Raw genomic sequence first — 26,955 nt, forward strand, 5'->3', positions numbered from 1 at the left:
TCCTTCTGTCCTGCTCCATTGTCTGTTATTTCGTGGAGATGCACTTTTAGTGTTTGTAAGGTTTATAAGGCATTTTGATAGGCTTATCTGCAGGTAGGAATCCTCTTCGCTGTTTTGCTAAACTAGAACCGGAAAACTTGATAGTGGAGAATAGGAGCAGACGCATATGTCCCAGCAGGCTTTGCATATGAGAGAATAACAACAGTGGGAGAGAAATTAAAATGAAATTACGAAATTCCGTAGTTGAAACAATATGTTTTTAGCAGAATGGGCATGTAGGTGAAGGTTGGCATGATCACGGAGTATAGTGCGAAGTAAATGGAGTGACCATGAGCGAGCTTATATTCCTTATCAAATGGTATATATAACAGTCGGTATTGAATGTTAGTCGTTGACGTGGAGGGTTAAATAACATTGTACTCATTATTTGACTGTAATGTAATTATTGCACGAATGTGTTTTCTTATGTTCAGTGCAAGTAGTTATACTTATGAGTGAATCATGATTTTAAATGTAATGTTTTAATGCGGAGTTGCAGAACGTACATACGTAGTAATTGTGTGTAGCCTATGTGGCTAGATAGAGAACAGGGCGAGGTAACATGAATGTAGAAACGGGCGTTTGCTGATATTAAGGTTTTGTACGGTAGCCAAGTGAAGAAATATAGTTAGTAGAAATGGCACAGTGGTGAACTGGTGTAACTTTTAAATAAAAGGAATACATTTGCGTCATGAAATGCATATGGGTGGCAGTGAGTGAGTGAGGTTTACCAGTCTGTGACTTCGTTAGGTAGGTCCTAATGCCATAGCTATGCAATGCGTGAAATATCATTAGCGAACCTGCCGGTGGTTTTAAAGAAGAACACAAGCCAGTAAGCACAGAAGAGCTTCCGTTGAATCCATATGGCTTAGCAATATTGTAGCCGGTCAATAACTGAACGTACAGACGGTAAGTCATAATGCATATATCTTAGCAATATTGTAGCCGGTTAATAACTGAACGGTGAACGGCGGGTAGATATGGTGCAAAAGCAATAATTAAGAAGTAGTAGACAATTATTAGTGAGGGTCGAAGCAAGTTAAAGAAACGTGTTCTAAGCTGGGCTTGAACATATGACCAGTGTTCCCAAGCCTGTAACCTTACCCACTAGGCCACGGACGGATTAGCTGTTCAAACTGCGGAGTTGCAGAATGTACATAAGTAGTAATTGTTTGTAGCCTATGTGGCTAGATAGAGAACAGGGCGAGGTAACATGAATGTAGAAACGTGGCGTTTGCTGATATTAAGGTTTTGTACGGTAGCCAAGTGAAGAAATATAGTTAGTAGAAATGGCACAGTGGTGAACTGGTGTAACTTTTAAATAAAAGGAATACATTTGCGTCATGAAATGCATATGGGTGGCCGTGCGTGAGTGAGGTTTACCAGTCTGTGACTTCGTTAGCTAATGCCATAGCTATGCAATGCGTGAAATATCATTAGCGAACCTGCCGGTGGTTTTAAAGAAGAACACAAGCCAGTAAGCACAGAAGAGCTTCCGTTGAATCCATATGGATTAGCAATATTGTAGCCGGTCAATAACTGAACGGTGAACGGCGGGTAATATGGTGCAAAAGCAATAATTGATAAGTAGGCTAGTAGACAATTATTAGTGAGGGTTGAAGCAGGTTAAAGAAACGTGTTCCAAGCTGGGCTTGAACCTACGACCCCATGTTCCCAAGACTGTAACCTTACCCACTAGGCCACAGGCGGACTAGCTTTTTGAACGGGAAATGTTTCAGAGTAAAAATGTAAGGGATTTTGCGTGTGTATGCACGTTTTTGATTGGGTCGTGTAGGTGCAGATTTGGCTGGTGTCAGTGAAATGTCCAATGGGGAGACATGTTGTTAGTGGGATAGGCGGCAGGAAAAATAAGAATGAGAAGAAGAAGAAGAAGAAGGAGAAAACGCAAAATCCCCTTAGTTTGGGGCTTTATTGTGTGGACATGTGAAGTTGTTTATGAATTCTGTCTGTTGAAATGGGGTCAGAATGTACAGAATTTAATGTTTTTAAGGGCTGAGTGTCTGTGGCTGTTGTGGTTATTTCTGTGGGGAACCCTGAAAAGTGGCAAACTCTCGGTGCTGTATAGGTATGGGGCATGCCCCCGCCAAGGCGTAACTTGGCGGGATGGCATACCTGCCATCCCAATATTGTACATACATACACAGAGCACTTCTTTATCCCCATGGGGACATTTCCCTCGCAGCATGTTACATTCACATTTACGAACACAGACTTATACCAAGAAACATACTATCATTCACGCAACAGAAAGGCCATGTAGTGCATGCTTATACACACAGGGCCAAGTGACTTGAAAGAATTGAGGAAATATTGGGTAGCATTGCTTTGGAATACATCTTATTTAATTTCGGTGAGGCAAGATAGCCTATATTGTTTGTAGTACCGCAACTTGGCGTCATTTCGATATCAATACTTTTAATGAGACCTGGACTGGCCTTGTATGTGTGAGTAACTTGGCATTTTTGTACGTTGAAAACGTGTTTTTTAAGAGATATATAAAACTCCGCCCATCGAACATTCAGTTCAGCCAGTAAGTAAGGAAATGCGGTCCAAAAGAGAAACTGAAATTAACGGTCCTTTTAATAACGGAGGAGAAAGAATCCCCAGGAAAAAAGGAATTAAATTAAATGTAAAAAAACGGAGTAAACAGTCTGTTGTGGAGTGGAACTGAGGTAAGAGAAGCTGAAGGTAAAGGGATGCGGGAAGAAATGGGAATCTGCAGGTATAATCGCATTAACCCGCGTAATTCAGAAAAACTGACAACTGCAACTGGCAATAAAATGGTGGGTTTAAGGCTGATAAGCTAAGAGCTCACACGGAGTCCGAACATAGCCTACCATTTAGACCAGAAAGTAATTTTGAAATAACCTTTAAGAAAGTTTACTTCCGTATTTTCGATATTCCATGACCATTTCGACCTCGTGAGGAGGTAGCCTAGCGAGAGGTCAATTGTCGCTCGTTGTTGACATTTTGACGCTGCCGTATAACCCCGGATTTCGTTTTTAATTAGACGATTAAGAGGTTGTTACTTATTCTTTTATGTTTTATAGGACATCATTCCCATTACTAAATCAAATTAATTGGTTTGCAATATTGAGACAAAATATACAGTGGAGTGATTATATTAGGCAGAGATTACTCTATATTTAATTTCATTTCAACTTTATTCAAGACTCATCTTAAAAAGAGGTCCATAGCAGGTAAAAATAGGGTTGGGTATCAAGAACCAAATTTCCAAGAACCGTGGATTCGATAAGGCACGTGCATTTCGATCCTGCAGTTCGGTTCCTAACTTATGCATATTTCAGTCGCGCTCCCGAGTGAACTGCAGGAAGCATTTTACAGTCCATAAAAGCTGCACTTGTCTGCCAAGACAAGCTACGCAGACCTAACGACACTTCATTTGTTACGCAGTACGTCAACAAAGTACGCGAGAAGAGACACTTTTTACCGTTTAAATCTGTTTACATCCTGGACCATGGCTAACCGCAGCAAACGCTCGGAAGTTTGGCTTAGCTTCATTAAAAAAGATAACAACACAGCAAAGTGCAACACCTGCAGTAAGGATATTTCGTGCAAGGGACGAAGCATTTACTTTAACGCGGCGTGAATCTGATGATACCCCTTTTCCACGAACGCGAACCTAGTGCTGGTTCGCAGTTGAATATAGCGTTTTTTCTCGATATAATTGTGCCACCGTGTTAACACATTACTACGGTTGCGGGTCAGGCACTCTTCACGGTAAGAAGAAATTTTAGGATAACTCTTCCGATTTTGCTTGTGTCGAAAGTGCTGCGACGGAAACAGCGACAGATTTACCAACTAGCCACATCTGTCCAATATGTAAACAAGTCAGGCAGTTTTCACGGTCGGGAAAAATTATGACAACGTCTCACGCTCGGGTACAAAACACAGATGAGCTGACATTCGCTTTTTATATTGAAGGTAAACGAATGATGTCTACAAATTATTTTTATTTATTTTTTGTTATATTTTTCCATTATTTATTTAAATAGTTTTGGTTTGTAATTGTTTTTGTTGATCATTCCTTATAAGAAAGAGTAATATTTATTTTTATAAATGAAGGGAAAAAGAAACCTTGCTGTCACAGTTGACAGTTTACTGATTATAGCCTAAATGTGCCAAGAATAAAGGTAGGTTAATTTTTGTTCTTGAAATATTTGTTCTTTTTTTCTCTCCAAAAGGTCTTCTAGTTTTCCCACTAGGAAAAAAATAAGGTTAGTTTACCTTACAATTCATATATGTACGTGTTTGTGACAAGTGGTTCTTTGTTTCAAGCTGTTTGTTTATAGGGTAAACGGACATGGAACAACGCAGGCACACATTATTATAAGAAAATAGCGAAAAAGCGTCCGTCTATTGGCAACCTGTCCAAATTCCTCCTTCTGCTGAACGAAGTGAGAAAAGAGACTGGCTCGCGAGGCTACATTCGTCCTAACACTGTGTACTGGCTTCTGATTGGTGCGCGAGAACCAGGGGTTTTGACCATCGACATGCATGAACTTGGCTTGACGGCACGGGTTTTGCTCGGTGTACCGTCCGACTATGGGTAAGATGGTAAGAGTCATAATTTAAGTGGTGATATCTGGAATTCACGTTTTAGATAGTCAAAACTGAATTGTAGATATCTTTAATTGGAGTTATAGAACTTAGTGGCGAAACTAGTCGAAATCTAATTAGAGATATCTTTAATTAGCGTTTTGACTTGTCAAAATATAATTAGAGATATCTTAAAATATCTGTAATGTGAAACCACACAGGTTATTAGATGTTAAAATGGCTTGCCATATTTTGGCTAGTAATATCTTAGATTCAGTTATCCAAAAAGATCATTTAGATGTTGTCAGGATTCTGCCTTTTTCTGTTTCTGTTTTTTCCTTTTCTGGGCCGCCAGATGGCGGTACTTCAGTTTGTATTTCAGTTTGCTCCCTCTTTAGTTACCCCTGTGTTAATTGTATTATTGTTTTCAGTTATTCTGTCATTGTTTTTCTTTGTGTCTCGTTATCCCTCCCTGCTCTGGTTTGATTGTGCTTTGAGTTCACCTGTGTCTTGTTATCTTTGTGGCTCTTTAAAGTTACAATTGCAGGTGTGTTTTTGGACCTCACTTCCCAGAGATCCAACCGGATCCAACCAGTATCGCCTGTGTGACGTCAGTCAGTTGGCACCTGGGCCACGTCAACTATAACACTTAGCTACTATTTACTGAATAAAAAATGGTTGTTATAAAAGTAACGTTACGTACACACCCATTCATTGTCTAACATTAGGCTAACTTAAGCTGCCTTTACACTGCCGAGCTGGGTTAAAATGCTGTAGCAGACCTGAGGGAGAATTAGTGATGATCAATTTCCGCAGACGTTCTTTATCCACCCTTTGCCCGGTATGAACGTCTTTACGCTGCAGTGAAGAATTTGCGGGATTCCCTGTGGTTCGTACAATTATGTATCTTCTGCACACTAAACACTGTCGTTCTCGTGAATGATTGTTGTGTGATATAATCAGACCTGGCTCTGCTCCACCTATACCCCTGGTTAATGCTCTGTGTAAAGACGACTTTATTCCGATCATTATAATATATTGATGAACTTGATGGCAATGTAAATAACGGTAACGTTAAGGCCAGTTCAGATCAATGATTCGCAACAGGACAAAAAGGTTTTAGAATGTTGCAGAGTGAACTGGTTAGTTGCAAAGCGTCTGAAGCCATTGCCTGGGGTCTCAAAAGCCCCACCTTGTCAAATCGCCAGGTGCAGCTAGAACGTTTACAATCAGACGTCTTGGAATTTTGCAAGTTGCATCCAGTCTCGTAGCGAATCATTGATCTGAACTGACCTTTAGTTAGCTACATTGCAACGTTGCAACAAGGTAGCATTGCATTTGAGAGATGTTTTGCGAGGTCGGTACCAGTCGGTACCAGTCGGTAGTATTAGCTAGCGTTTTTTCTAATTGTTAGCTGACATTATATTGTGTTAATTACATTAGCTAGCTAGCTAACGCAACGTTACCTGATATGAGAGATGGATACTGTGCGCAACGTTGTCTAAACTAATGTTGCCTTTCTTGACATGGTCCGGTAGCTAGCGTTAGCTGTGCAAATAGCTAGGCTATGTAATTTAGAAACGTTACATTGTCATCAAATGTAATACGAAATCTGCATCAACAAATAATATGACCTCTCATGTTACACAGAAACTTTTTAGGGTTCCATAGCCCCCCCCCCCGGCGGACCAACCACTGATGGGTGATGGAAAACGCGTCACTAACTAGGCTGTGCGCCGCTTGTGATTTTTTTCCCGGGAATATCGCCACAGACACCCAGTTCTTTGAATTATTATAATAATAGGCTCAATCACCATTGTGTTACCTAATTCGGCGATAGTGACTTAACAGACATTTATTTTAATGAAAATCTTTGAGATTATTACTGTAAATTCTCTGTTTTCCTGACTTGTGTGCTGGTTCCTTGTGTTTCTGCCTGAGAGTGTCTGCCTGTCTGTTTCTGCCTGCGGTTCTGTCTGTGCGTTCTGCTCTGCCTGAGTTCTGTTTCCTTGTGGTTGTTGTTTTTTTTTTTTTGAACATTCTGCTGTTTTTGTTTTTGAAAGTGTTTTGAAAGTCTTGTTTTTGTTCCCTGCTCCTGTTACCTGTATGAGAGTAAAGTCTTTGATTGGATTTGCCTTTTTGGAGTTCCTGGTGTTTTTCCCACTCTGCGTTTGGGTCCTGGTCCCCTGTTACCTGACATATCTTAAATCGCAAGGAATGAAAGATCTTTAACTGAAATTATGACTAAGTCAGAACTAATGTGGAGATATCTCTAATTTGAGTTATGACTAGTCATAATTGAAATGGCGATACAGTATCTGGAATTCACGTTTTGGATAGTCAGAACTGAATTGTCGATATCTTTTAATTGGAGGTCCCATACAACTGAATGGCGAAAGTAACTTCAATCTTACTAGCAAAATGTAATTCGAGATATCTTAAATTAGCGCTTTGGCTAGTCATAAAGCAGTTACAGGTACCTGTAATGTGGATCTGGTCAGGCTGTTAAATGTTTGCGAAACAACACCTTAATTAGCACTAAAAAGGCACAGAAAATAAACAGATTGGGGGAACTGGCGCCCTCTAGTGTGACAGTTGGATTCAGGTAGGCGTATTTCTCAAATGTATATAAAAATAATTTGCACCCCTAAAGATTTTTATAAATAAAATCAAACTAAATCTACACCAATATTAAGAGAAACTCTTGTGGCATTCCATGGCTTCCTGTTTCACTGGAGGATTAAACTGAGAACCTGCTTGTGAAACCCATTTTTCATCTTTGCCACAGAGAAAGACGAACTGACGAACAAAATTAAAATGGTTGCTGACCTTTGAAAATCAGGCAATGGATCAAAAAATAAACTGAAGATGCTAGTTACTACTGTGAGGGCAATAATGAAGAAGTTTAAAACTGCTGGAGGGAAATACGGTGTGTGTGTGTGTGTGTGTGTGGAGTTTGCATATTCTCATCCCATGTCTGCATGGGTTTCCTCCCACAGTCCAAAGACATGCAGGTTAAGCTAATTGGAGACACTAAATTGCTTGAATGTATGAGTGTGTAAGTGCATGGTGTGTGTGCCCTGTGATGGACTGGTGATCTGTTCAGGGTTTTTTTTCCCCTGCCTCTTGCCCAATGCATGCTGGGAGAGGCTCCAGCCCCCCTCACAACCATGTCAAGGAATATGATGTAGGATGTATTTAAGAATGCATATACTGAAAAGAAAAATATGGTGGTGGATCTTTAATGTTATGGGGCTACTTTGCTCACACTGGTCCTGGGGCCCTTGTTAAGGAAAGCAGCATCGTGAACTCTACCCAAGTACCAGGACAATTTAGCCCTAAACCTGACTACCTCTGCCTGAAACTGAAACTAGTGGATCTTTCAGCAAGACAATGACCCCAAATTCACGTTACAATCCACAAATAAAAAGGTTAATGATACAGAAGCATCATTGTGCAATGGTACAACAGTCTAAAGACTGCTGAAACTCCCTGAAAACCTGTGAATCAATTGAACAGCACAGCCCATAAGCACGGATCAACAAAGACATCAGGATCTGGAAAGACTGTGGGTGGAGGAAGAGTCTAAGATCCCTCCCAATGTGTTCTCTGGTCTTATAAGACGTTATGTAAAAAGACTCAGTGCCATTATCCCTGCAAGGGGAGGGTGCACACAGTACCAAATACAGGGGTGCCAATAATTGTGACGCACAATTTTTGTATAATTGTTGTATCATCTGAGAAATGTGTCATTTTGGTAGTTTCCATTATATCATTAAATATATTCCGTATGTTGGACAATAAAAATATACCTCAGCACTGGTAATCTTTATATTCAACGGTCTTAGTAATTATCATGGGTGCAGAATATTTTGGAGGGAATTTTATTGCTGTACAAGTTTATGGCTCAGTTAATTTCCAGATTTGTCCCTGTCTGTTCTATGAGATTTGATGTGTGTGTCTGTGTGTATTATGTCTGTGCGTTATCGTGTTCTTCTTGTGTGTATTTACAGGTCTGCCAATTTGGGTCAGAACCCACTTGTGAATCTGATCTGGTGTGTTCAGGTGTCCTGAGACAGGGGCGCTGTTTCTAAAATGAGTTCCTCAGAGGAGACCGAGACTGACGATGGAACCCACGGCCCTGCGAGAAAGAGGTAAAAATGCATGAATCAGAGAGTTAATGTGCTGTGAGTTAGAGCTGCAGTAAGAGAATGAGTTTAACTGGAAGCTCTGTCTCCATGTGCTGTGAGTTAGAGCTGCAGTAAGAAGATGAGTTTAACTGGAAGCTCTGTCTCCATGTGCTGTGAGTTAGAGCTGCAGTAAGACAATGAGTTTATCTGGAAGCTCTGTCTCCATGTGCTGTGAGTTTGAGTTGCAGTAAGATGATGATTTTAACTGGAAGCTCTGTCTCCATGTTTTGTTCACAGGGTCAAGATAGATAGGGCTGGGTCCCCTGCACCCAGCTGTCTGTCTATGAAGAGTTCAATGCGTCATCCAATCAACTTCAGAGGAGAGTTCCCAGGTGATCAAAGGTAATGAACCACGTTCGTATTGAATTAGACCTGCAGAAAGAGGATGAGTTTAACTGGAAGCTCTGTCCATGTGCTGTGAGTTAGAACTGCAGTAAGAGGATGAGTTTAACTGGAAGCTCTGTCTCCATGTGCTGTGAGTTACAGAGCTGCAGTAAAAGGATGAGTTTAACTGGAAGCTCTGTCTCCATGTGCTGTGAGTTCGAGCTTTAGTAAGAGCAGGGTTCGTACGGTCATGAAAAACCTGGAAAAGTCATTGAAATTTAAAATGCAATTTCCAGGCCCTGGAAAAGTTATGTAAAATAATATTTTTTGAAAAGTAATGGAAATATAGCTAAAGTTGCATCAAATATAATTACTAATTAATCCAATCATAAAAATAGTATGTATAGTAATAAAACGTAAATTGCCACGTAACCTTCGCGGTATTTGGTGGTGTGAGAGGTTAATTCGGTCCGGCTCAGTCTGTTTACGGGCACGCCTCTGCTGATGTAGCAGTTAGTAAACGTAGCCCCTACTGTGCCGACAATATGCCAGGGAAGTGCAGCTTCAGTAATATATCAGGGCTCGAAATTAACTTTTTTACTTGGTGGCACTGGTGCTCCCAACTTCAAAAACCTAGGAACACCCACCGAAATGTAAGGAGCACCAACAATATATGCAACTGATTTTTTATTAATAAAAAACGACAATATAACAGTACGGCTTACAAGTAACAGTAAAACTATCACGCATAAAATGTGTCGACTCTTCAAGGAATTGCGTGTTATGCATTCAAACGACAAAGCGCTTCTCGTTACATTAATACCGCTAATTAAATCAACCGCCAGTAAACTGCATCGGAGAAATTAGCTGTTCCAACCGGGTCGCTACACAAAACGCTTCAACTTTTCAGCTTTCGATAACCATAATAAATTGAACATAAACTTTTGTCTTCAGGTAACATTAGTTAACGCTTTAGCTCTCTGTGTCGCGTGACAGTGGAGTGCAGCGAAAGGGAGTGATTGAAGGCTAATATTAACCAATTTAAAATCAGAATTAAAGGTAAGAATGTCAAGCTCACGATTGGTTAGAAGGGTCACCGTCAGCTCACAAGGCACATACTGAGTGTACTAACTAGTGAATGTACAGAAAAAGAGACGTTCGACTGGAAAAAGAAAAAAAAAAAAAAGAGGTCGCACCAGAACAATTATTTGCACTCGCACAAATGCTCCCAATTATATTTCGAGGTCGCACAGATAAAATTTCGGGAGCATATGCGACCAAAATGGTCGCAATTTCAAGCCCTGTTTGAGACATTGACAAAAATGTTAAACTATTCGAATTAAAATATGAGAGAATGTAACTAAGTGTGTCTGTCTGGTGTTTATTTGTTTTAGAGAGGCACCATATGTTTCAGATGCAGACCTAATTTTACTTAGTGGTATTTATTTATTTATTGACCTTTCAGCATTGTTACTGGTTCATAAAGACAGTTGTCATTAAAAACACAGAATTATTTTGCTGTTGCAATAAAACATCAATACTAAGTAGACAAAAAATTTTAAATATTGCAATTATCTAAGCTGAGATCTAATCTCGTATCCCAAATTTAAATTTAAAATCCGCTGTCATTTAGGAGTCTGCACATATAGGGGATTGGTGATCTCCTGTATCTCTCAGTTCGACATCTTGGGATGGCCAGTTGGTTTGAATTCCTTGTCTGACGACCTGTGAGCTCTTCCCTGAGAGGGGGTAGCCAGTCACTGAAGTTGGACTTTAGCAGCTTTCTGGCAAAGCCAAAACACAGTTGAGTGCGTCTCTCTGATACAATGCACAATCCAAGAGTGCAGAGAGCCTCTGGGTACCCTGAGTACCTCTGGCCAAGTATGATTTTACAAGCCCATTTCTGCGTGCTTTCCAGCCTTTTAGCCTGGTCTGTAGTCAGGGAACTGTGCCAGACGGGGACTGCATACTCCAGCACCGGGCGTACGTAGCCTGTGTAGATGGAAACCAGTTCTGGGTCTCGGACACCAAATTTCTTCAGGCGACGCAGAGCAAAAAGCTTCCTGTTCGCCTAGGTCAGCATGTGGTCCACCTGACTGTCCCAGTGCAAATTACTCTGGATGGTGACCCCCAGGACCTTGACAGTGTCACAGACTTCCAGGATGTTTTGGTCAATGGAGAGAGTCGGCAGGGTGGGTGGATGCCTCATGTGGGTGACATGTAAAACTTTACATTTCTTTGGGTTGAGTTTCATTTTGTGCTCCTCTACCCAGATATCAAGACCATTCAGGGTCTGTTGGAGGGTACAGGGTAGTTGGAGCTGTTACACTAAATAATTTTAATTAAAATAATTTTAAATTGTCCCGCTGAGATAAAGTCATTTGTTTTGGTCATGGTAATTCAGTTAAAGGTTGTGGAGAAGTCATGGAAAAGTCATTTAAAATCATTGGTTAAAAAGCGTATGAACCCTGTAAGAGGATGATTTTAAGTAGAAGCTCTGTCTCCATGTGCTGTGAGTTAGAGTTGCAGTAAGAGGATGCGTTTAACTGGAAGCTCTGTCTCCATGTTTTGTTCACAGGGTCAAGATAGATTGGGCTGGGTCCCCTGCACCCAGCCTTTTGTCTATGAAGAGTGACCATTCAATGCGTTATCCAATTAACTTCAGAGGAGAGTTCACAGGTGATCAAAGGTAATGAACCACGTTCGTATTGAATTAGACCTGCAGTAAGAGGATGAGTTCATCTTGAAGATCTGTCTCCATGTGCTGTGAGTTAGAGCTGCAGTAAGACGATGAGCTTAACTGGAAGTTCTGCCTCCATGTGCTGTGAGTTAGAACTGCAGTAAGAGGATGAGTTTAACTGGATGCTCTGTTTCCACGTGCTGTGAGTTAGAGCTGCAGTAAACGAGTTTAACTAAGTTGTGTCTCATGATTTATTCCCAGGATTCACTACTCACTGGAGTTAAGTAATTCAGATGAGATGAGTTCAGAGATACTGTTTTCCACAAAACAGGTATGATATATTCTTTTCCTTTTTCAATTTTTGTAGTTAATATGATTTTCAGACGATCAGATTGAATATCTAATCAGGTTTATTAAAGTTGTAGAGTGCTCTGGCCCTCTTTGGCTCACAGATAGACTGGATTCCTTTTTAGGATCCATAAACGATGGCAGTGGATGACTCCAAACAGAATGTTTTAAAGTTCAAAGGCTTTTTTTGTCGCATGCACATGTAGTGAAATGCTGGTGCGACAAACTCCTTGTAGACTGTGCAACATAACGCTTCAATAATAATTATATACAGAGAAAATGAATAAATAAATAAAAAATAATAATAATACTATTAATATAAAATAATATAAGAAATGAATACAAATTAAAAGAGAGAAGAATATAAAGAGCAGTTATTTAAAAAATATGAGCAATACAAATAAGTTAAAAAAGTAAGTCCTAATATAAGTCCTAAAATAAGTCATAGGAAGCGGTAGTCATTCAGGCCGGCTGGGGAAGCGTTCTTGGGTACAGGGACAATGGTGGACCTCTTGAGGCATGTGGGGACCACGGACTGGGCCAGGGAGAGGTTGATTATGGTGGTGAACACAGGAGTCAGGAGATCAGCGCAGGTCTTGAGGACTTGTCCGGAGATTCCGTCTGGTCCCGCTGCTTTCCTGGTGTCCACCCGTTTCAAGGCTCTCCTCACATAGTGCTCTGACAGGACAAGTGAGCTTGCAGCTCCAGGGGGGGAACTCGTGTTATACACGCTAACTGTGCTAGCCGCCGGGCTAATGTTAGCATTGTTAGCCGTGAAACGTGCATAAAAAGAGTTCAGCTCCATTCTGTCCTTGTAGCGATACTTCGCATCCTTGATTGCTCGCCTCAGCCTGTAGGACACTGCCTTGTACTCCGTCATGTCCCCAGACACCAGTCCTGCGTTATAGGCAGTGGTGCGTGCGTTCAGAGCAACGCGGATGGATCTGTCACCCCACGGTTTCTGGTTAGGAAAACACTTAACTTTCACCCTAGGGATAACTTTGTCCACCACCGTTGTAATAAAGCCGGTCACCACTTCTGTAAACACGTTGACGTCATCAGAGGTGGACTGGAACCTGTCCCAGTCGGCATCGTCCAGCGCGTCCTGTAGAGTGGCCTCTGATTGGGCGGTCCAGCGCTTGACCTCTCGCGACACCACCTCTTCCCGTACCATCCGTTGTTTGTATTCTGTTATCAGGAAGATGGCGGCATGGTCTGATTTGCCAAATGATGGTAGAGAGGTAGCCTTGTAGCCCTCCTTGAACGGTGAATAGCAGTGATCAAGTATCTTGTCCTTTCGGGTAGGACATTTGACGTGTTGGTAAAAGTTTGGCATAACTTTTTTAAGGTTTGCCTTGTTGAAGTCCCCTGCCATGATGAGGGCAGCGTCTGGGTGCTTGGTCTGCAGTCCGCTTAGCACATCATGTAACACCGACAAAGCCTCGTCGTGTCCGCTTGTGGTGGAATGTAAACGGCCCTAGTGATCACTGCGGAAAACTCCCGGGGCAGGTAGAATGGACACTCAGCACTCAGTTTGTATAGTTAGCATTAAAAAATGTATTGCACTGAGAAACTTAATTCAACTCAACAACTAAATTATTCCAAGGACATTCGTGATTCATCACAAGTAGTGTCCCTAAAAAACATAAATCAGGAGCAAAAGTTGCATTTCAAATATAGGCTTTAGACCTGCTGCATGTTGTTTTCTAAAGTATCTTTTCCTGTTCTGGCTGTCAGGGTGCGTGGAGGGTTTGGATCCAAACGCAGAGGGGGAAAAAACTCCCCACGCACCCTGACACTGGCCTTCCTACAAGAGAAAACATGAGACATTGCAGGCATTTAGCAGTCACTCTTATTCAGAGTGACTTACACAACTTTTTACACAGCATTTACATTGCTTCCTTTTATACAGCTGGATATGAACTGAAGCAATGCAGGTTAAGTACCTTGCTCAAGGGTACAACAGCAGTGTCCTACCTGGGATTCAAACCTCTGACAAGACCAGCTCCTCACCCATTATACTACACTGCCACCCATAATAAAGCAGGGCTTTGTTTCCATGGCTCTGATACAGCAACCCACTTCACGTGTTTATTTCACACACAGATACAGCACACCTCTTCATGTGTTTATTTCACACTGATACAGCACACCTTTTCACATGTTTATTTCACACACTGATACAGCACACCTCTTCACGTGTTTATTTCACACTGATACAGTACACCACTTCATATGTGTTTATTTCACACTGAGACAGCACACCTCTTCATGTGTTTATTTCACACTGAGACAGCACACCTCATGTGTTTATTTCACACTGAGACAGCACACCTCTTCATGTGTTTATTTCAGACACTGATACAGCACACCTCTTCATGTGTTTATTTCACACTGATACAGAACACTTCATGCGTTTATTTCACACTGATACAGCACACCTCTTCATGCGTTTATTTCACACTGATACAGCACCTCTTTGTGTGTTTATTTCACACTGATACAGCACACCTCTTCATGTGTTTATTTCACACTAATACAGCTGACCAGCAGCCTTGTGAAGCAGAAGGATCTCACTGACTCACTGGAGAGAGATGAGCAGCACAGTAAGAGTTTTCACTCATTGCTACTGTGTGTCCATTTGAATGCTGAAATGAGCTTAGCAATCGAATATAACAGAGTACAATGTTTTGATTTATAGCATCTACACTTTCATAATAGTGTTTTACATCAACAGTCTTGCATATTGAAAACATCACACACTACATGTACACAACGGTGTTTAAATTAAAATATTGCATCCAGCAGTGATTATGGGGCAAGCAAATGCACATGAGATTAAATGTCCCTGAAAGAGATTCAGATCAGAGTTTTTATCCAGGATTAATGAGCACTGAGCATAAAAATTATAAGATGATTAAATTACTGACCCATGAAGACCATATTTACCACATCATACTATGAAAAATTAAGAAATTGAATGTGATAAAGGAATTGAATCCTTTTTCATTGTTTGATATGTTTTCATTTTGTGTGTAGAGCACACTGTGAGAAGTGTGTAACACCTTAAGAGGTGTGTAAACCATTGTGAAAATGGACTGCATATGTATTTTTTATTATCTGTTCTGTTATTTTAAACATTGTTTCTCATGTTTCCTCTCCTCAGATACATCCATAGAAAGAGCTCAGAAGCTGCTGAAAACTGCTCTGAAGAAGAAGTTTGAACACATATTTGAAGGTTTAGCAAAGCAGGGCAACCCAACCCTCCTCAATGAGATCTATACAGAGCTCTACATCACAGAGGGGGGAAGTGGGGGGATCAATGATGAACATGAGGTCAGACAGATTGAGACAGCATCCAAGAGACACACCACACAGGAGACTGCAATCCTCTGCAATGACATCTTTAAGCCTTTACCTGGACAAGAGAGACCCATCAGAACTGTGCTTACAAAGGGCATCGCTGGCATTGGGAAAACTGTCTCTGTGCAAAAGTTCATTCTAGACTGGGCAGAAGGAAAAGCCAATCAGGACATTGATTTCATCTTCACTCTTCCTTTCCGAGATCTGAATCTGAAAAAGGAGAGAGATTTTAGTCTCATGAAACTTCTGCAGCACTACTTTCCGCAACTGAAAGAGATCAAAAGTTTTGAAGATGAAGTCAAAGTTGTGTTCATCTTTGATGGTCTGGATGAGTGTCGACTTCCTCTAGATTTCCAAAGCAATAAGATCTGCTGTGATATAACAGAGTCATCATCAGTGGATGTGCTGCTGACCAACCTCATTCTGGGGAATCTGCTTCCCTCTGCTCTCCTCTGGATCACCTCCCGACCAGCAGCAGCCAATCAGGTCCCTCCTGAGTGCGTCCACCAGGTGACAGAGGTACGAGGGTTCAATGACCCACAGAAGGAGGAATACTTTAGGAAGAGAATCAGGGATAAGAAAAAGGCCAGCAGAATTATCTCACACGTAAAGTCATCTAGGAGTCTGCACATCATGTGTCACATACCAGTCTTCTGCTGGATTTCTGCCACTGTTCTGGAGACAATGTTGGGTAAAGTAGGCAATAGAAAAATGCCCAAAACTCTGACTGAAATGTACACACACTTCCTGCTCATTCAAACTAATGTGAAGAATGAGAAGTATCATGACACCCATGTGACAAACCCAGAAATCTCAGAGTCAGATACAGAAATCCTCCTTAAACTGGGGCAGCTGGCTTTTCTACAGCTGGAAAGGGGCAATCTGATATTCTATGAAGAGGACCTGAGAGAGAGTGGCATTGATGTCAGTGAAGCTTCAGTGTACTCTGGGGTGTGCACAGAAATCTTTAAAGAGGAGTGTGGGTTGGATCAGGAGAAGGTCTACTGCTTTGTGCATCTGAGCATTCAGGAGTATCTGGCTGCCTTGTTTGTGTTTCATTCATGTGTAAATGAGAACAGAAATGTACTCGGAGCAGTAGAGTCAACACCTTGCAGATACAGAGTGCAGCTGTCTGAGGTACACAGGACTGCAGTGGATCAGGCCTTAGAGAGTAAGAATGGACACCTGGACCTTTTCCTCAGATTCCTTCTAGGCCTCTCTCTGGACTCCATTCAGACTCTCTTAGGAACACTGCTGATGCAAACAGGAGGCAGATCACCTGTACCAGACCCTCAGACACAGACAGGAAGCAGATCATCTGTACCCGACCCACAGACAGGAAGCAGATCACCAGTGCCAGACTCACAGACAGAGAGCAGTTCAAAGAGCATTCCGAAAACAGTCCGGTACATTAAGGAGAGGATCAGTGATGGATCTTCAACAGAAAGGACCATCAATCTGTTCCACTGTCTCAATGAACTGAATAGAAACAGTCTAGTGAAGGAAATAAAGAAGTTCCAGAGATCAGGAAAACTCTCTAATGAAAAGCTGGAACCACACCAATGTTCAGCTCTGGCCTTTATGTTACTGATGACAGAGGAGGTCCTGGATGAGTTTGACTTGAAGACCTACATATCATCAACAGGTTATCAGAGACTGCTACCAGTAATCAGGAACTGCAGGAAGGCCATGTGAGTATTATGTAATTATTAAAGTAGATAATGACAGTATGTTTTTATAAACACTTCATAGTTAAAGTGAAAATAGAATACAATAGATTTGTCAGGCAAGTGAGAATTATGATTTTTGAGACTATTTAACAGATTGTGCCCTCATTTAATGAATATGGAAGTACCATCAAATGTAAAAAAATGTATCCAACATGTAAAATGTATTTTATTAGATTTAATTTACATATTATCATTAAAGATACCAGTTATTAAATACATCATGAATTCCTTGTTTGGCAAACCAAACCAGTGATGGATCAATAATGGTCCAAACATACAACTCGCAGATTTAAATGAAGGGAGGGTATAGTATGTTGCAGTATTAAGATGAACATATTCCCCATCAAATAAAAAAATACAAGCTACACTTCCTTTACACAAAATTAGATGGACATGGAAAATAAATAATATAATTGTGAAAAAAATTAATGAAAGGGACCGCAGAACCACAGCTTGTCTGCCCCACTGTGACCCAGGATGGTAAAATAAGCAGCTAAAGAATCAAGACCAGAGATCCAAGACTGTGATCATAAAAGACCAAGGCAGAGCTGAGAAGCAAGGCAAATGGCACAAGATCAAAGGCTCACTTTTGCTTTACAGGCCAACACTATGGTCTTTATTGAACTAAAATGTGTCCTTTGATTTGGACAAGTAAACACAAGTGTTACACTTATTCTTATCTAACTCCGTTTGGGGAAGTAGTTCGAACTGTGTTTGTGTAGAAAAAAAGAATCCCTCCTTTGAAATGTCAGTCAGTTAAGGACAAATGTTGATTGAATCAAATCCATGTTTTTAAAAAGGGGGAAGAATCCCCTTTTATTCCTAGTCCATGCATAGATAATTTGTGAGTGGGAGATGACCAGAGAGAGCCTGCTCAGTCTGTACCCCTCTTACATTGTTCAAGAAGATGAGATATTTTTTCAACATTATGATTAATGTAATGCTGGGTTTGATTTGGGAGAGGCAAGTGTGGTTATGAATGAAATGTTTGTGTTACTGTATTGTGAGATTAGGTCAGGCAGTAAATGCACCATGTTACAAGGCCAGTAGTGCCACCCTGGTCTCTGCTTTATTCTGGTGTAGGCTGACCCAGAATCCAATAGTGCCTGTAGACAGAGTGAAAACAGGAAGGTAGAGGAATTGTAGGATATAATGGGTGTCAGGGTGAGGTCTTCTCAGGGGACTGTTAAAGTGCCTGTTTTTGAGGTAATTCTGTGGCTTATCTCAGGCTAAAGTCTGGCCTGTACAAGGTTCTGAAGTTTCCTAAAGCCTGGAAAAAGCTAAATGGTGTCTCCTTGGACAGCACCATCAAATGTATCACTATTCCAACAAAATGAACTCAAAGGCATCATTAACAGTTCCTGCATAGCTTTGGTTTCACTACCTGGTTATATGTAACACCAGCAGAACAGACAGACTGCACTACATGGTTATATATAACCTCAGCAAAACAGACAGACTGCACTACCTGGTTACATGTGAACAGATCACTTTTTTGCATTCCTGTTTCTAAAGTGAATCTGGCTTTTGCTGTGTGTTGGCTTGCACTGCTGTGGGACGTTTCTCACAGTTACCAGCAAAAGTAAAGAAGCAATCCACTCTGAGAGATTTTATTTCTGAGTTATTTCTTGCATCTTTACTTTTGGTTGTATCTGTGCCAAATGTCAGAAGAAAGGGGGCCATTTGGGTAAAAATTTCATTTGTAGAACTGTCAGAGTTCTGTCCAACAGGATGTCTAATTCTCAGGCCCAAAGTGCTGCAGTTGGAGAGTGTAGCAAAGTCATTTTCCTCAGAGCATCAGTAACTTTAAATCCTCAATATCACTCTTCATCACTCAATGCGATTACTGTTACATTGCACATATCAGATTTTACAGGATATTGCGCTATTTAATCATACAATAATATATAAACTCTTCTTTGCAGACTGAACAGCTGTGACCTCACAGAGAAGTCCTGTGAAATTGTGGCCTCTGCTCTTCAGTCATCAAACTCACCCCTGAGAGATCTGGACCTCAGCAACAATAACCTGGGAGATTCAGGAGTGGAGCTGCTCTGTGCTGGACTGATGAGTCCAAACTGTAAACTACAGAGACTGGACCTCAGCTACAATAACCTGGGAGATTCAGGAGTGGAGCTGCTCTGTGCTGGACTGATGAGTCCAAACTGTAAACTACAGACACTCGGGTGAGTAGTGCTGTGCACTGTGTGACCTCAACTAAATAGAATTGGTGATTATGGCTCTGTGCAATGAAATATAGGGTTGCCAGGTTTATGGTTCCTGACCATAACGTATGGTTTCAGTGGAGTCTGTAATATCAGGTCACAGGTGATGACTGAATGCTGAATGCATGATTGACATGATTGTAAAATATTGACCACTTCAGTACAGTAATATGTTTCACGTCTATCATAACATAACAAAAATAACATAACATAACATAATGACGAGATTAGGCCATTCAGCCCGACATACTCGCCATTTTCCTACCTACCACTAGTGCTTGGTTTACTTACAAACTAGATAGTATCCAGCACCATATGGTCATAAACTCTGTAAAACTGAGTGACATGTTGGTCACCAGTCGGCACCCTGAGCCGACCAGAGGAGGATGGGTTTCCCCTTGCGCCTGATTCCTTCTGAGGTTTCTTCCCATCTGCCACAGGGAATTTTTCCTTGCCACTGTTGCCTTAGGCATGCTCCTGTGGGGGTTTAGGCCAGGGTTGTCTGTAAAGTGTTTGACAAACTCAGATAAATAAATCAAACTCAAATAACTCAAATAAAAGTGTGCGCTGCTCCCGGAGGAGTACAGGGCGCGGTTTCACACACACACACTAGTGATGCACGGATCGGCTCTGACGTCATCCCAATCCACATGTACGCATAAATCATCCACCCGCCGCCCACCCGAACAAATTATTTTCTCCGATTTAGAGACCCGCACCCGATCACACATTACCGCTATTTCTCATTATTTTGCAGCTGTTGCATATGACATACTCGTCATTCACTAAATCGCTCCCACACGGAACTTTTCTGCCCTTCCTTTTTTTAATTCTCCTTTTTTAATTTTCTCTCAGATCGTTTTTGCCTCCATTGCTGCTTAAGACAAATGGACGCCGCAATTGGCGCAACGAGAGTCTAGTCTGCTAATTCACACCTGACGAAAAATGAAGCTTAAAATATGCTCACATTGTAGAGAATGTAATTAATATTTTCCTCATTAATGATTATTATTTCACCCACCCACAACCCTTCCGCTATTAATCAGAATGTTAATTTTTATGACTCCGCCCACCCGATCCGCAGATTAACCGTGGTGCCCGCGGATATAACTGCGATCTGCACATCACTAATACACACATGCCTTATTTTTTTCCCCACCCGCATTCAGCGAAGAAGAATATCAGGGTCAGAGCCAATCAGAGGCAGAGTAGGGGCGGGTCTTCGCAGAATGCGGGTGGGACAAAAATAACACACACACAGACAGACCTGCTAAATGTCAGGTGCACCGGTGCGACCAATGAAAATGTTTAGTCGCACTTGACAGATTTTTGGTCGCATGTTCAACCAAAATGGTCGCACTCTGGAGCCTTGATTTATACTCACTACTATCCCAGCATCCTGTTGGCTTTTTTACTGCTACAGCACAGTGCCTAGAACCTGAAAGGATTTGATCAACTATTACTCCCAAAATTGAGCACATTCCAATGTTGTTCCTCCCATAAAGTAATCTAGCCTTGTGTTATTATTTCCCACATGTAGAACTTTACATTGAGCTGTATTGAGTTTCATTTGCCAGGTTTCTGCCCACTTCTGGATTCACTTCTGTCATATATTGCAGTCTTCATCCATCCCCATTATTCACTACCTGCTATGAACTCTAATGAAATCCATACTTATACCCCACTCTCTTTCATACACTGAAGATAAGTTGTACTCCTTCACATTACACACCTGTGTGTGCTACAGGGTTGTGGCGTTTCTGAAGATATTGAGCATAAAATGAGATGATATCAGAGCCGCGTTTACCCATCTTGAGGCCCTGGGCTGCGCAGCTCAGTGGCCCCCCCGCCGCGGCGACGCACACACGCACACACGCAAAGATACGCAACACAAGACAACCCCATAATAAGGCAGTGCAAAGAGGCCATGGGAAAATACACACCAACGCCATACAAAAGAACGCCAATTATAGTCATAGTGCGAACACACAATGGCAGGATAATCAAAATTCGCAGTTTTATCACACGGCAAACAGTCCACAAAAGAAAAACAACATTCTAATTCTATTTGTATGAGAAATACATATGGGCATCGCTGAATAGAATATCGTAGTCATTTTTGTTTATAAACTACACGATAATATTCAAGACTTAAACTAGCATATTAAAAAAACATCTGACTCACCAGTGATGTCATTAAAAGACCTTTTTCCTGCTTTTCTTTGATGAAAAATCCTTAATTAAATCCTTAAAATCCAGCTAGCGCAGCAGATCATGGTCAATGGACAGAATGGTCAAATTTTCCTCAATAGATGCCGTCAGTCTGTTCTTAATAATGCCCAACTTGAAAATGATCTTTCTCTGGTGGCATTTGAAATAGGAAGAGTGAGATAAATTGTGCAATGTCCACGTTTGGGAAAGCACTTTGGAGTTGTTTCTCTCTCAGTAAGACCATCAGGTTTCTTGGTGACAGATCATCAGTTGTTGTTTCACAGAATTTAATGAACTGAACAAGCTCATCCTCGAAAACATCCTGTAAATCGGTGCTATATTTTTTCTGAAGATTGCGGCTTGCTTCGCGTATTTCAGACACAGACAGGCTCTTGAGATGGGTTAAAAAGCCAAAATAGTCGCAAGTCTCTGTGTAGGACTTATGTCTTGCTTGCAAAGCACTTGTTAGTTTGTCAATTATGACTAAAAATACCTCGACACGAAACTTCTCAGCTCCAATTAGAATGTGGTCAGGTGCACTGGAATCATCTGCTCTCCGTTTTCTCTTCGCCTGCCGAGTTACCACAGACCTGTATTCCTGTGTTCCTCCCATTTCCTTGGCCTGCGTCTCCAGGTCTCCAAACTGGTCGCGTAAACCTGCCACGAAATCTGACAGTGATCGCAGCATATCCACAGCCGTAACGAGATCCACATCTACCTTCTGGAGGATAGCACTCGTTGTCTGAATTCTTTGTAATACTTTGTTCCACAATATACACAAGAAAGCTGTCTCTAATCGGTTCATTTTGTTAGCCAGAGAGCGCGCCTCGTCACGCGTGAGAGCATTCTGAGAATCATCATCTGATGTGTTTATTAGCGAATTCAATATATTTTTATAGTTTACACAGAGAGCTTTGGTGGCCTGGGCGTGAGCGGCCCATCTCGTGTCCGACAGTCCCTTTAAAGTCTCTATGCGTTTGTTAACATTGGGCTCAAGTCCATCCATCATAACCTTCCATCGGCGGGGTGATCCCGAGAAAAAATTGAAGAGTGAACAGATCTGAAAAATGTGGTTGTTTCAGAGCAGCATTCTACACTGTTCACTCCGACTAAATTGAGTGAGTGGGCTGCACAAGGTATCCACTCAGCCAAAGGATTTACTTCTAGAATATGGGCCCTCAGTGTTGTAGTCTGTATTTCCCGGTCACTTGTCTCCCCAGTACTGTCTCTGTGTCTGTGTTCCCTGAGCTGCTTCACTCCCCTGTACTTGTGTGATTTCACTATTCGGGTGGTTCCGGGTTTTCGTGGTTTCCCCCCTTCTTTCCAGTCTCGCTTTACTTTCTTCCTGCTGATTTCTAGTTTTACTAATTTCTACTAATCCCTACTAACTTATTGATTGTAAAGTACTAACCTCACTAATATACTAACATGTGAATATTACTAATGGACTAACACACACTAGTTTTGGGTTTTTGATAGTTTAGATCACTATACTAATACATTAACCAGTCTCCCCTTTTCCATGCTGCGCTGTAGCTCCGCCCCTTTTCTTTCTAGCCTGCTCTAACGCTGAGTTCTGCAATTGCCTGCACCTGTCTCTTGCTCTGACTGCACCTCTCTCTCTCTGCACGTGTTTTACCTGCTTCACCCAGGCCGTCTATTATCATTGTTGTCTATGTGATTCCAGTCCGCGTTTTGTCAGTCCCCTGTCATTGAATTAGTTTTCCTAATGTTCTCCACCTGGATGTTGTTTGTTACTCCTCCCTCACTCACTTAACCCCTCCTTGATTGTTATCTTCCCCAGTGTATAAATGTCAGTCTTTTCCACCTGTTCAGTGTCAGAACGTTGATCATATTCATTGTGCCGATTATTTGTAAGCCTTTGTTTATTGAGATTCCTGCGACACCCCTTTGCCCGACTTCGAGTTTGCCTGCCCCTTTTGGTTTTGTTTGCTTCTGGTTCGACCTTCGCTTTTCTTTGACTTCTCTTTTGCCTGCCCCTTTGTACCTTCGCTATTTCTGATCTCCTGGTTTTTGACTTTTTGCCTGTCTTTTTACTATTCTTTTGGAAACTCGATTCGGCACCGCCCTCTCTCTGATCACCTGGCTTCGAACTTCGGACTGATTAAAGACGACGTTTTCTTGGATTTCCCTGGTCTGCGTGTGGGTTCTTACTCGGAACATAACACTCAGTCCTTTGTACACACCTGACGTGTTGGATGCATTATCAGAACATTGTCCCCTACAATTATTTATATCAATATTCATGTCATTTAGCACGGACTGAAAAAGAGACTCACCGGTATGACTGTATATGGGCAGGAATTTTAAAAAACGCTCAAAGACTTGACCTTCCTGAGAGACATATCTTATCACGAATGTTAGCTGATCAATATGGGTTAAATCTGGGGTTGAATCAACAACAAGAGAGAAGTACTTCGCTTTCTGCACCATTAGAATAATTTCAGCTTGAACTCGCTGTCCCATAATTGCAATGAATTCATCACATATAGTGTTGGATAAATAGGAAGTAGACCCACTCCCCTGGTTTCCATATTTCTTTAAATGTTCGGCAAGAAAGGGGTCGCACTTGCTGAGTAGCTCAAGTATTCCCAAATAGTTGCCATTGTTAGGGGAACCGAGAACTTCATCGCCTCCTCGGAATGCGAGACCTCGTTCTGACAAGAACTGTATAACGGAGACAATTCGTTTTAGGACCTCGCGCCAATACTTCCCCTCCTCTTCACAGCACACCTTAAGTTCGTTGTCAATTCCGTGCACCTGTGTGCGAGCGAACCAGATGAGCATTGCATTTCGATGAGACTGGCTTGACTCGTGCTCTTCAGTCCGACAAGAAGCATGTTTCCAATCAGAAAACCCGGATTGAGAAAAGGCAGATGGTGTCCCGCCGAAAAGCCGACAAAAAAAGCGATATACATTACCGGTTGTTGGAGAATAAACTAACCACTCACGGGTAACACTCTCCCCATTACGCAGATTACGCAAGGTCTTACTCAATTGTCTGTTCCGATTTTTATACGATCGTTCTGATGCTGTGAATGCTATGTCTTTATTTTGACATGACAAGGATGCTTTTATTCCTTTGCTCACCCAATAGCTACGCAAGTTTTCGGTAACGGGTCCCCAACAAGCTACATCAGTGGATGTGGCTCCACATGTTGCATCTTTCCTCCCGACCGTGGCGCCTGCACCTGCTAGCGGAGTAGTTTTGTCAGCAGCACTGACAGTGCTGATGTTATCAGTGTCTCCGGAGCCGGGTTCCAGAGAAGGCGTACTCGATGCTAACAGGGTTGATATCGTGGCTGTGCCATCTCTGCCTGGTGACGGCGGTATAGTTTCCGGAGAAGGCGGCCGGGTTGACTGAGTTGGTGTGGCGGGACTTGGGTTAGCATCTGCATCATCGTCAGCGTCAGGGCATGTGTCAAGGAAGGGATCGTTGTTGATGTCGGAGCCTGCTTCGGTTGCTGTTAAGTAATCATCCGTCGATGTTTTGAAGAAAGAAGTATGCTTCTGTATTTTACTGAGAACTTTGTTTCTTGCTTTTTGTTGTTGTTTTCTTGCTCTTTTTTGCGCCCCACTCTCAAATTTTCTGCTTGACGACATGTTTGTTTTAGACGGAATTTTGATGATGACACAAGAATTCTCGCGACAACATATTTTGTATGTTTACGTTGGTTAGATTAACGGCAGTATATCGCGAGACGTGCAGCAATCCTGCGGGTACGTATGTATGTCAAAACGAATTAAAAATTTGACGTTGTCGTCGGTCCATCTGTCATATGATTTCTTCTGTAACCCCATACTACCACCGAAGTAGCCTACATTATTTTCTAATAACCGGGACAGCCCGGAGGGGTTTATTCCACTTATATACAACGGGTTACCAACAATGACTATATATGGTTACTTTTGTATTTATTGATTTTCATATATCCTCTCAAACACATTCATTAACAGCAGAAAACATGCACAAGTTGTAAACAATTTGCTGTTTTATTACTTTCTCGTCGTCAATTCCATATAGGCTAATCGCAAAATGACAAGAATAGAACGAAAACTCGGACTTGCGTGAAAATGTAAATTAGTAGTGGTACAGCCACCGTTTGCTTTCCTTCGAAGTTACTGCTAGCCGAGCAGCGAAGTGTGCGCTCCAGATGCGAACCATGCACCATAAATGAGTCCACAGTCTTCCTGGTCTTTTCGTGGAATTGAAAAATGGCAGTAAAATTGAGTAAAATTACGGCAGTCTGAAAAAGCTAAAGGGAAGATTACTAGAATTAACCTGTTATTTTACCCGGATAAAAAGTGCGGAAGGTGATATCCAGTTTGCTTGTACTGTATGTTAATTATGTTAATTATGCAGAACTACCGCATACCTCACATAACTGTATCAAACGTTTTGAGTCAATTACAACGGGCTAACAAAGAAAATCCGGAAGAAAATATTCAGCAACCGAATTAATCCGTTTGAATGTTTTGGTAGCCTACGTAATATGCTGTCCCAGCACGAATGCTTAGTATTTTATAAAACGAATACTAAAGCAAGAAAAGAACAGAAGAGCACACGTTATAATTCCAAGACGTTGACAGGCTATAACTAAAAGTAGGCTACTGCGCCGCATAACATACAAGTTTGATTTGAAGTTATTATGAAAATAAATTGGTTTGCCGCTGCATATTTTCAAACATGGCGGGTAATGGCGGAAAATAAATACAACACAAATGCTACGAGTACTCGACCAATCAGAAATGTTCAGCGCTGCAAGCTCCACCCAAAAGGTTCCTGTACTTTCGGAAAGTACTACCCCCCGAGCAGGAACGTTTTGGGGGGTAAAACAAAGCCCCCAGAACTAAATTTAGACCCTAGTTCCTGCGGTGGAAACGCACTGAGTTCCTCAAAAGGTTCCTAGTTCCGGGGTATAGTTCCTGCGGTGGAAACGCGGCTTTATAGAGCCCATGGTTAGGTAATGGGCCACAGCTGATGTGATTGCAATGAACCACAGCTGCAGCTATACTCGTCTGTAGGGCCGATGCTGCCCCCTGGTGGACAGCACCCCAATTCCTTTCCTGGCATCACATGTTAAACAGGCAAGAGCTTTGAGGATATGCTGTAGGGCACTCAGAACAACTCCAGTTATTGCATTACTAATGAGATGGGAGAAACACCACTGAGGCATAGATGGATAAAACTTGCTTCGCATAAGTGTATTAAGTTTAAATTATCTAGTGTAGATCACCCTACT

The 26,955-nt window shown here is 41.7% G+C and overlaps 1 protein-coding gene across 6 annotated transcripts in view; it reads left to right on the top strand.

Annotated features, from left to right (window-relative positions):
- LOC135245720 (protein NLRC3-like) overlaps positions 1-26,955 on the top strand; it is a 111,258-nt gene that overhangs the window by 63,853 nt on the left and 20,450 nt on the right. For 2 of the 6 annotated variants that reach the window (XM_064319008.1, XM_064319010.1), the window contains 3 exons: positions 14,705-14,768; positions 15,329-17,216; positions 19,181-19,441. The exons of 1 other annotated variant lie outside the window; for it this stretch is intronic. In XM_064319008.1, coding sequence (XP_064175078.1) covers positions 14,705-14,768; positions 15,329-17,216; positions 19,181-19,441 — 2,213 coding nt within the window. Of the gene's footprint in view, positions 1-8,644; positions 8,775-9,047; positions 9,153-11,712; positions 11,824-12,075; positions 12,146-14,704; positions 14,769-15,328; positions 17,217-19,180; positions 19,442-26,955 lie in introns of those variants that run through there. 3 more of the 6 variants (XM_064319009.1, XM_064319011.1, XM_064319014.1) reach the window with 3 other exon arrangements.

Source organism: Anguilla rostrata, chromosome 19 (assembly GCF_018555375.3).
Source record: "Anguilla rostrata isolate EN2019 chromosome 19, ASM1855537v3, whole genome shotgun sequence".
Lineage (NCBI taxonomy): Eukaryota > Metazoa > Chordata > Actinopteri > Anguilliformes > Anguillidae > Anguilla > Anguilla rostrata.